Raw genomic sequence first — 11,502 nt, forward strand, 5'->3', positions numbered from 1 at the left:
TATTTATATTATTATTATATTAATATTATTTATTAAACAATCTCTCTAAGTTAAATCTACTACACTTTCTCATTCCCTGTCAGAGCTCAAAATGGTCCTGATGCACAAAGATGCCACCCATCTTAACATCATTTTATTTGATTCGGGCTCTTAAATGTGCGCATTGCGTATGACATATGAACAAGAAAAATCAGTAAATACAGATGTCATAATAATAGCTTCAACAAAAGGCGAGTGTTTGCTTTAAGTCTTTAAATAAATTACTTATTTTCTTTCTGGTCAAGAAAGCCAAAGCTATTTATCAACTAACATAATAAATTGTAATTTAAATTATTTGACATATGCAAATAATGACAAGGCTGTCATACAACATAATTGTTTTTTTCGGCCACAACATTTAAATTTTTTGCACTGAACTTACAAGCATTTTTCGTATTTTTCGCCGCTAGCGTTCTCACTATATTATCGCTGAGACATCTATATCGAAAATATTGTCAAAAAAAAAAAATAGGAAGGCAATAATCGGATCGCAAAATGAAATTAGCGATATTTTAACAAATTTCCAAGAGCGCTTAGGGTAGCTACCGATACCGATTATTTTGTTAAGTTTCTTGAACGAAGTAAGGATATATGCTGAAAACAGGTCAAACTATTCACACTAACGGGAAATTAGAAAAATGTACAAAATGTGTTTGTTTTTGTCAATTATGACATTGTACACTTAAAGAGACTTAAATTTCAGATCGTGTCATAAGATCAACTAATTAGCACTAATATCAACAGCGCTGTATTCGATATAACTCCAAATAATATCAGGTAATGTAATATGCGCATACAATGTGTGAAATGCAACGTGTACACAGTTATTATTGCCATTATTAAAAATTTCTGCCTACTCGGTTATATGCATGTAACATAATTTCCCAAGAAAGATAACGCACTTTGCGTAGAATTAAGAAAAACAACAAATGATCTTAAAATTACAATGATAAGTTGCTAATTAATCAAAGGTATGTATGTACATATGCACATATGTATGCATGCACGCAAATACATTCGTCAGAATCAACATTGTATGTTACTTTATTGGTTTATTTGAAATATTTAATTTTTAAATTTATGCCTATGTTTCGAATACCTAACCTAAGCCCTAATTCCGTTTGAGAGCTAAATACAACCTTTTTTTTTTTTTTAGGTTGATTGAACTATCGGGCGTTTGTTTCCAAGAAAGAATGAATAAAGGTACAAGTAAGTGTCAGTCCAAATGGTTAGATCGAGACAGGCACTCATATGATAGAATTTGCAGTAGATTTATTCCGGAAATTAAAAAGAGTCTAGAAGACTGTAATGTAATGCAATTTAGCCCTACTTCTGTCAGATTTCTTTCCGATTCTGCACCCGCTGTTGATGTCACATATCCGCAAGGAGAAAAGCCAATAAGGCACTTCTCCTATCCTGGCCCAAATTTTATATTCAGTAAGAAAGAACACTTGCTAGATAATCATTTGAGTATAGCTGGTCACAGAGAATGCGATAAACAAAGACGGCAAAAGTCAAATCATGAATTGACAGTGCTGGAAAAACACGTTAATATTGAAAAGGCTCAACAGTATTTTGCAGACAGTGGAATCTTAGGTACAACAAGCCACTCTTGTGAGTTAATACGGAAAACATCAAAAATTCATCTTGATCCAAGCTTGCAGAAACAGGTCAGTAAACAACAAATTAAAATTGACGTTGAATAATACATATTACATACTTACAGATACGTAAGACCTCGTTGAGTTTGCGTTCAAAAACTTCCATGGGGACTTGTCTAATATTATCAAGATTAACGAATTGTAAAACAACTGAAAGCTCAATTGATAAGAGAATACTAAATATTAAGTCACAGGTTTGTGTGTTAAAAGAAGAAATGGCTATTGGGGAAACAAAATTTTTAACACTTCGTGTAGAAGCTAATAAATTGAAGGTAAGGCTTTAAATATGTTCTTATACTTAGATTAACTGATCTTTGTTTCTGAATTTAAAACCATTTGCAGAAAGCCCTGCAAGAAGTTATGCACACAGCTTTAACTTGTGATTACGATTCGAATAATTTGTTCTTGGAGAATCGCAATCGATGTGTTTTCTGCCAAGATGTTAGTGCTGTGCAATGGGGGCCAATGAAACTCTGAGCGATAACCCGTTCGAGATGTTTTAAATGAATAATATTAAGATAATAGATAATATGTAAAAAACTACAAGTGATTGTCATTGTCATTAATTATTTCCTTTCTTTAGTACTCGTATTTTATCGAGTACTATTGACTTTCATCTAGAATATGTTACTTGAAATGTACAATTTTCTACATACATATAAAGAGTTATATAGTTGTACACTTTATTGAGGTTATTTAGCTTTGTTACAATTCGATAGTGGCATATATACAATCGAAATTGACGTTGATGTTGTACATATCTGCCAAAATGTTAAATGATGTTACAAGTCAACCAACTTATTTATTTACTCCAGATGAAGCACAATTAGCACAAATTGGTAGCATTGGATGCATATATGTAGCTAATTTCCATCCGCATTATATAGTACAAGTACGTTCGGTTCTAGTTTGATCTAGTTTTCTAACTTATTTAAAATTAAAAAAAAAGTAACTTCACCTTTACGGAAATAGTGAAGTAAAATAAATAAAACAAATGTTGGAACCGATTATGTATTAAAACATACATAGTTTGTTAAACGCTCATTTCAAAAAATGTAAGTGAATGGGTACTTAAACATACCTGTTATTTACAAAAACTATAAAGAATTTAATTCTCCTGAATAAATTAAAAATGCCAATATTTTTAGCTGTGGTATTTTTGTGAGTAAAATTTCATTTAACAATAAGGTTCTAGCAATGCTTTTCATTTTGTTCTGTTTGCATTCAATTTATAACTGATTAAATTGTAATGCTACGTAATACTCAATGGGTCCACCGATATTGTCTGCCTCACTGAATTTAAACATAATTTTAAGTCTGTGAATGTATGAAAAATGCTCCAAGCCCAATGCTAGCCTTTATTTGCGATTTCTTGCGGTATAGTAATTATTTGTAGTATTTATGTCTGTAGGATCAAATCGAAATAAGATCAATAACATCAGCATTGATAACATTATTAATATCAGTGTCAGTGTTAGTACTCATTTAATCTCCTAGGGCACGACGTGGGATAATTGTTTGTGATAAATTACTCTAAGTTAGGCCTGTAGCGCCGCAGTCGTGCACTATTTTCCGTTTTTGGATCACCAGGAGGGGGAGAAATATCATTTCGTGTCTCTGGATCTCTTGCACTCTGATTCCATGCTAAATTGCTTGATGTCGGTCCTTCGTTATGCTTTAAAACAATAGCAGAGGGGGCTTCTATATCGCAAGAGTCGTTTTCGTCTATACACACTTTAGCACCAACTCCAGTCGGGTACCCCCTACTCTGCGTTCCCTTTTTGTTTTTATTATCTTGATCCTCGCTTACATCAGTTGAGTTATCATCAAAATTTCCCAGCATTGTTGTTGGAACGCCACGAATCCTACAGTTTTACAATCAATGTTCATATTCACATTTCAATTCTAGATATTGACTTACCCACTATTTGACGCTCGAGCACGTGGTCGTTGAAATCTTAAATTTAATTGCGTAGGATCTGAGACGTACTTTCCTTCAGAGGATTCACGACGGCGGCGCAACCCTACAGTGTGATGAAGTCAAAATACATTATGATAAAAAAAATGTTTGATTTAGCAACACATTTACTTTTTTATATGAATTTAAAGTGCACTTTAGATCAACAGTGTCGAGGATCTCGAGTACTGACATACATACATATGTACATATATGTATATCTATGACATATTCACGTTATATAAATATAAGGTGGAATGCGAAACAAACCTGGAGTTAATTCCGTGATATTTTGTGGATCACTAGAGTACAATTGAGTTTGATTAGGTTTAGGAGATTTTGTTTTCTGTTGTACGTGAACCTCCATTGTTCCAGATGTAATTTTGGTCTCAGCACCGGCCCATGAAGCGCATTTTGATTGACGTGAGTTAGATGAAAGTACTGGTATCTTACTAGGCATAGATAGTTGTTCTTCATTGCCATCTTCTCCGCCTTTACTTCTTGCCTCTCCATCTGTTGGTGCTGGTGAAGCTTGATTGTGGAAATTGAAACTATTAGTTTTATCATTGGATTCGCTAGACTTAATAAGGCTTCCAGTATTTCCATTAAAGTTCAATCTAGTAGCATCACAAGAATGATTGCTACAGCAGCCGACATCATTGCCTTCTATGCTGTAATTAACAGGTGTTTGCGTTTTTTCATATGCTGCGAAAGAAATCTTTTCAATTTCTGCAATATCATCACAATTTGTTGGCACGAGCGCTGTTTCACTTTCAAGTAATCCATTAGTATTGAATACGGTGCTTGAAGGCCTTATCGAGGCTGCTAAGGCATCGTAGTAAACAGATTCATCTTTATGAACGTTCTCTAAATAAATTCGCAATCGAGAATTTGATATAAAACATTTATATTTAATTATGTGAAAGAAGACGATTTACCTTTCGGAATGACTCGAATTTCTAATCTCCCGCTTACGCAGCCATCGGTGCCCTGAACTTCTGGGTATGGGCCTGAATTTTGATTAAGATTATGAACACTAACACTTTCATGTTCACAAGGTTCGTGCGAAGTTGCCGTTGGATGAATACCTAGCTGTAGAGGCCATTTGCTTATCTGACTAAAAGTTGTCTTCACACACCAGGCGACTGTATCAATGGGCTCCTTCGGCTGTGCATGTGCCTCTGGCTGTTCGTCAAACATGTCAACCAGGCTCACGTTGGGCAAACTACTGCGAAGTTTGCTGCACAAGCGCTGGCTTTCGTTTGAAATGGCTGAGTAGGCATCTACTGGAGGATTCTTAAGTGACGTATTTGCTGCTGAGGATACCGCTTTTATGTTGGACACGGGTGCTATTTCTGAATAGGACTCGCGTATACAAACGTTTCTTGTGATATCCATGCGATAGACCTGGTGGACATTTAAGCATACAAAAATGATCGGATTATTGATTAAATACACATGAATGCAAATTGTTGCGCATGCATCATGAAACATTGTTGCCTAAAATGTCTTGCTGCGTTGACACAAAAGCTTTAACTGTTAACAATTAACTGTAAGACGAATTTGCATGCAGTTAGTTCTTATAAATTGATCAGTGCCTGATATGAATCTGATCTGCAAACCAGCTCGACAGGCTTCAATGGACTCAAGAGTCACGAGCACCCTTGAACAAAACGTCATAAGTAATTTAAAAGCACAGCACCCCTTATATGTATAGCACATGTACATCTATGTATATACATATTTACTAAAAGTATTTTTAGTATAATTAACTTTGGCATTAGAGTTTTATTAATTATCTCGTATTGCTTAATGAATTTAATATGCTTACGGTATCATCGAATGCGGCTTGCTGCACTGCTGGTGCCTGTAGCTCTCTTCGCAATACATTACCCATTGCAGGATCTGACCAACTGTGCGGTATGGATAGCTGCAATGTCTCGTAGTTCTCTATGCCAGCTATATTGAGCGTGTATCTATTGACAATGCAAAAGAGGTAACTATACGTAAGTTGTATGTTTACATCTATGCCAATACTATTTACTTATTTACATACATATGTACAATGTAAGGAAGAAATTTCCGTTTACATTGACCGTGCAAATAAATCTATTTTTCATACAAATTCCACAAGTCTCTGGGCACCGGTTCGTTACGCACTGAAATATGTGCCGTTTGTATGAAAAGCACGGCTTAATGCAACCGAAAATTTCTTAAATTTATTATACATCGAATGCTAAGTATCGCCTAAAAGATATTTACAATCAAGTAGCAGTTGTTGTTGGTTTTTACATATTAATCACATGCCAAGATTACGTCACCAATTAAAGTATATACCTGCCTTTTGACTTACCGTTTAGCCTTGTTTCCTATTTTAAAGGCGTGTGTATTGGCTTTATTGTCCAGGTTCTTTCCGCGCATTGACAGGGGCAGTGCCAATAGGACATCCGCTTTGGTCAACTGATCGAAATTTGGCTGGGACTGTGAGGTAAAAGGTTGTTTTCTTTCATTTATAAAAATATGTCTTTACATATGTATGTATGTATATATGCGCTTAGGTTAACGCATGTCTGTGTTCCTGGATGAATGGACATTGTAGTCACACATAGACAGAGTATACATAAATATTATATGTATATATAGATGTAAATTACAAATGTTAATCAAAGCTGGAAACCATTATGTGTCTATCATTAAAAGCGAAACAATTTTTTTTAAATTCCGATTTCAAGCTGGGTTATCTTCGAATCGATTACAGTACTGATTATAATGTAATTAGTGTGCGGAGGAGTATATGTTTGTATAAGCAGCCTAGACATTTTAAGCACTCAGTGTTTCGCGATTCGCTCTCAACAATGGAAGTACCTTTGATTTACCTGTGGCTCTTGCTTCCATTCGTTGTCAGTTGTATCTTCAGAGTCGTCGAATTGGCTCTTCCATTGGGACGCTAGAGTGAGAGCACCTCCGCCCTTTGTTACCTGTTGCAGTGCTGAAACGTTCTCATCGTCGATCAGAGCGAATTGTGTGACAGAATGATCGCCGAAAGCGCTGCTTTTAGTCGCACTTGTACACAATACACTTCCTGCTGCTCCAGTACTAAAGCGTTGAATTGGTGTTGCGCTTGTTCCGCTTCCTGACGATAAAGGCCGTAGGTTGGTAAGTGTGACGGATCTTCGATTGGCAGGTGGCTTTGTGGACGTTGTACCGAGCACCTGTTCTCGTTGGCTGATTAGAGCTTTGTCAGTTGAGCCGTCATTATTAGTAGTCATATCGACCAAAGACTTATTCTCCTGACCCTGCGATAAGGAGAGATCTTGAATCGGAGGGGCTATAACGCGTAATCGTCCATACGCCGACTTCTGGTCATCCAAAGTAACACTGCTTAAGGAGCGTCTGTTTTCGACGGAGTCTTTACCGTCCATATGCACCGGGAGTTGCTTTGAGTTTTCGCTCGCAATAATTTCACCCTTTTCAATTTTGTTGGTCCTTTTTGTTGGTTGCTCCCAGCACAAGGATCTGCTCGATGCACCACCGACCACCCCAACCACATTCGTATGTACGTCGTTCTTGTGCTTAAGATCACTATCAGGAGTTAAGATGGCGGCGTCTACAGTGAACTTCTGCCCATCGACAGATTGCATCTTTGACAACAAGGGGAGCGGGATTGGCATTGGTAATGATGTTATCAGTTTTTCTTCTGAGCGTGGGTACTGTGGACAAAAATGTGCCGAATGGATTGTATGCCTTTTCTCATCTTGGATTAAGTAAACTTACTGAAATTGGCGCCGAGTTGTTTTGATTGGGAGTTACTAAAGAGCTGGATCCAGCCGTAGTCTGGCCACGTTTGCTGACTGATTTAAGATGTGAGTTTACTACTCCTCCGGAAGTGACGGTAATATTCGAAGACTTGATCAGTGCACTTGGGATATTTGGAATCGTTCCTGCTGTGTGTGCGCCCATTACTAGCTTGTTCTGATGTGGTTGCTGTTGATTCAGTGCTTTAGACACGGTGTTTTGGTTGCCCGAATTCAAATTCTGCACGCCACAATCAGTTGGCGCTTGTGGTGTTGTTGTAGCGTTGCAATTCTTATCGACCTGGCAGTGATAAGGATTGAATGGCATATGAGAGTATTCTGCTTTGGCGAATGATATACAATATAAATAAACTCATCTTCTCATAATGATACCTTTTCTTTTATGTGAAGGGGTTCGGTTGAGGCCAGCTGCGCTGTGTCAACATCGTTGCGTTTGCGAATCTAAAGAGAAGATACAATATTATTAGAGCAGCAGTATACGCCAGTATGTAATCATAATATATGATACACAGAGTAGAGTAAACGGTAACAAACTTACGTATTCTGTTCCGCTGGCATTGGAAGCTGCTACAGTCATTTGGGTAATATTACCGTGCATGTATTCATTCTTGGTTGGAGCTGGCGGATTTGTTGCCGAATTGAGATTGCCAAGAGTAGCCGTTTCTACCTTCTCCCAGTCGTACGGGTCGGACTCCTTTACGCCCCGACGCTTCATGCAGCGCTCAAAGAGTCCGATAAGCATCTATGACATGTGCAAATTGGCCCATTTTTTAAATATTCAAGCTTAGGTGAAGAATTAAAACAAGAATTTACCGCGTAGTCCGGCCGGTCTGCGTAGGTAAGGGACTGGATGTGCTCCAAGAACTGCTTCAAATCCGATGGTAAATGCTTCAGCAATATTCTATGATCATATTTCTCTTTGGTTAAACCGACTTGCTCTTTGTCTTTTATTTTTCGCCATGGCAATTGACCATTCACGAATTCAACAAGCATGTAGAACAGGGACCACAAGTCGTCATGACGGCCCATTTCTCGATTGCGATGTGCATTTATGGATGCATACCGAACAGTACCCCGAAATCCAGCCGCAGCACGGGGGCAACGAACCTCCCCAGTGCCCGTGGTGTATTGTCGCGCCAATCCAAAGTCCAGCATATAGACCCTGCGACAGTTATAGGGTAATCGGCCCACTGAGAAATTGCTCTGTGCGAATGAGTAAATGTTTTAATTTTTCAAATGTTCTCCATTTTTATTTGAGAAATGTATTTTTAAGAAAATCTTACCGGCTTTATATCACGGTGCAGAAACCCTACGGAGTGAATAGACTCTATTGCCTTGAGTATTTGTAAGCCCAACCTTAGTGTAGTGCTGAGTGAAAATGCGCCACGGGGCTGGGCACGTCTGAGCTCGGCAAGATTTTTACCTTGCAGCTGCATTACCACATAGTTAAATCGATCGTTTCTACCGCATCCAATAAATCGGCAGACATGCTCCTTGCCTTGTAGTTTCTTAAGGACAGCCACTTCCATTTTCAGAACCTGTTTCGGCTGTCGGGCGGATTCAACCTTAAGCGCAACCTGTTCGCGGGTAATCAGGTCCTGGCCTTCGTAGATTTCTCCAAAACCACCACCTCCAATCTTACGAACAACCTGCAATAATATTATTCATCGTATATTCAAATCAAGTATAGCCACAACAACGAACCTTCCAGCGCTCCTTTACCACGTGTCCGGGCTGTAGTAGGTCTTCAGACGTCATCTTTATTGTTTCCTTTGCTGGGGTTGCCGTTGCCACAGCCGTTGGCACTACCGCTTTTTGGCTACAACTAGTATTTACGTTATCACTCTTATCTAATGCGACAATAACTGGTAAATTGGTTTGTGGTGATTGAGCTTGGAAAGTCACACGGCTGCGGACTCTTAAACGATTGTATTTCGCAGGTAGTGTCGCCGATCTCTGCAGCGCATGTATACTTGGTTGTAGATTTTGATAGATTTTGGGATTATCGGCCGAATCTTTGTGGGGCCCATCCGCACCCACAATAGTATGCAATTTTCGTAGAAAGAGGTTTGGAAAGGCAGCTGCTGTAATGCCTGGTGGCGGTCCTGATGGGGGTGGAGGTTGCACTCGAAGTAAGTTTTGACTGTAGCACTTGGCATTCGCACTGCTCCCTAAGTGGGGTGACTCTTCCTTATACGCTGCGGCTTGTTTTTGACGCTTTTGCCGATACAGTTGATGTTCTCGTTGTTGCAGATTTTTTTGATGCCGGTTTTCTGGTACAGCAACATTTTCGTTATTCCTGAGATAGTAAGTATAAATAATTTTTTACGGTGTTATACAGAAACATATTTGATACAGAGGGGGGTTTCGGTGGATATTGGTTTTATGAAAACACCTACAGATTTATTTAAGTTGTCAATTTGTGTATACCAGGGCATTCTTGATTATTTGTTGGGAAGTTATGTCTGTATACATGCATATGTCTGTATGTTTCTAAATATTTCGTACATTAAGATAATTTCTGCTAAAATATATAAGTTTTATTTTTATACATATATAAATTCATAATCCAAAAATATATACCTTCGGATGTATGTATGTACGCAAAGTACATAATTATATACATAAATAATGAACATATACATATATATATATATATATATATATATGTATGTGCATACATTAACTCGGATTAAGGAAGAGTTATCAACTCCATGGTTTTTGTTTGTGACCATTTTTGTGTTCCTTAAAATCATATTGATTATAATAGGTCTTTATGCATGAACTATGGACTATGTATGTATGTATGTACATTTAGACATACATATGTATGTATGTGTATGTTGAATTACATATCTGTGGACATATTATGTATATAGATGTATGAACTAACCGGTTTTGTTACTGAAATTTCGATAGAACTATTCTTAGATATGAATGTATGTACATGTGTACCTTAGTTATTCATCAATATCCATATCTCCCTCTCTGGAGGCCAAATCCGTCTATTATATGAATGTATGTCCATGCATATATAACTTGTAATATATGTGTTGTTCGTATACTATTAAATCTCAATTTATAAGGCACCAAATACTTAAGAGTCCTTTTAGCACACTTTATATTCGTACGACACCAGAATGTAGTATTACTTAACCACTATTATTAACGGAGCTCTGAACTTGTCGCTTAGTGGTAGTTGGCAACACATTTTCTTTCAAACTAAAAAAATCTCATATCGATTGTGAAGCTTTGCTTGTGTTCCTTCCAAGTAAAGCTTTCTCTGAAAAAAAAACAAAGGCAGTATGACGGTAGTCAACGGTCCGTACCTAACCAGATACTAAGAGAGAGAGAGAGAGAGAGAGCGTGCGAGCAAGTTGCTCACGACAACTGTAATTGTAAATAGCTGCACCCGCGTTTTTCCAGTGACGCATGCTCACAGGATACGAATTGGAAGGTAGAAGTTAGTACAAACTAGCTAGCTTTTGAAAGGGAGCATATTGAGTCAGATGTGTACATGTATGCACGTATTTATGTATGAATTTTTTGTTTGGTCAAATTCATTACCAAATATACATAATTCATAGATGTTTAAACTTACTTGTGAGCCTCTTGTAAATGCATGTTTACATTCGCGTTTACTTTAATTAAAAATTGTTTATCTTATATTGCATGTATGTGTGTACATATTAATTTTGATTTCTTCATAAACACTTCATATTATTACTTTTTTAATTTGTTTATCTATTCGATTATTAAAATACACATGTATACATATATGCACAAACATATACATATATATATGTATTTATTTTCTTTTCACAATTATGTGATTCACACCTGAGTATTTTTGGATGTTACATATGGTCAGACTTTTTGCATATAAATTCGAAGGAAATTTAACGCTTAAAGTAATATAAAAAGGCATTACTTTTTTTTCGGCGTATGTTTCTTTGTAAATCTTGTTAATATTATCACCCTTATTTTCTTTAACTTTAAAGGCTAGTGTGCGCGTGTGTGTTTCTATGGC

General features: G+C 37.2%; 2 protein-coding genes across 3 annotated transcripts; one reads left to right on the forward strand and one right to left on the reverse strand.

Moving 5' to 3' along the window:
• The first annotated feature begins 1,306 nt into the window (after positions 1 to 1,306).
• LOC117134975 lies at positions 1,307 to 2,260 on the forward strand. The gene is made up of 3 exons (XM_033294636.1): positions 1,307 to 1,709; positions 1,766 to 1,972; positions 2,043 to 2,260. The coding sequence occupies exons 1-3, from the start codon at positions 1,353 to 1,355 to the stop codon at positions 2,175 to 2,177; spliced, it is 699 nt and encodes a 232-aa protein (XP_033150527.1). The 5' UTR covers positions 1,307 to 1,352; the 3' UTR covers positions 2,178 to 2,260.
• A 618-nt stretch (positions 2,261 to 2,878) lies between these two features.
• LOC108607397 (tau-tubulin kinase homolog Asator) lies at positions 2,879 to 11,149 on the reverse strand. 2 transcript variants are annotated; one of them, XM_017998171.2, is made up of 14 exons: positions 11,074 to 11,149; positions 9,177 to 9,771; positions 8,756 to 9,121; positions 8,286 to 8,675; positions 8,011 to 8,214; positions 7,845 to 7,913; positions 7,432 to 7,752; positions 6,534 to 7,367; positions 6,011 to 6,138; positions 5,489 to 5,633; positions 4,596 to 5,064; positions 3,928 to 4,524; positions 3,622 to 3,724; positions 2,879 to 3,565 (listed from the first exon to the last, which is right to left on the reverse strand). In XM_017998171.2, exons 1-14 carry the CDS (start codon positions 11,094 to 11,096, stop codon positions 3,229 to 3,231), a joined length of 4,581 nt encoding a protein of 1,526 aa, XP_017853660.1. In that variant the 5' UTR covers positions 11,097 to 11,149; the 3' UTR covers positions 2,879 to 3,228. The 2 variants fall into 2 exon arrangements, with proteins under 2 accessions (XP_017853660.1, XP_017853661.1); XM_017998172.2 differs by lacking the exons at positions 5,489 to 5,633; positions 6,011 to 6,138.
• Positions 11,150 to 11,502: the final 353 nt, after the last annotated feature.

This window comes from Drosophila busckii, chromosome 4 (assembly GCF_011750605.1).
Source record: "Drosophila busckii strain San Diego stock center, stock number 13000-0081.31 chromosome 4, ASM1175060v1, whole genome shotgun sequence".
Classification (NCBI taxonomy): Eukaryota; Metazoa; Arthropoda; class Insecta; order Diptera; family Drosophilidae; genus Drosophila; species Drosophila busckii.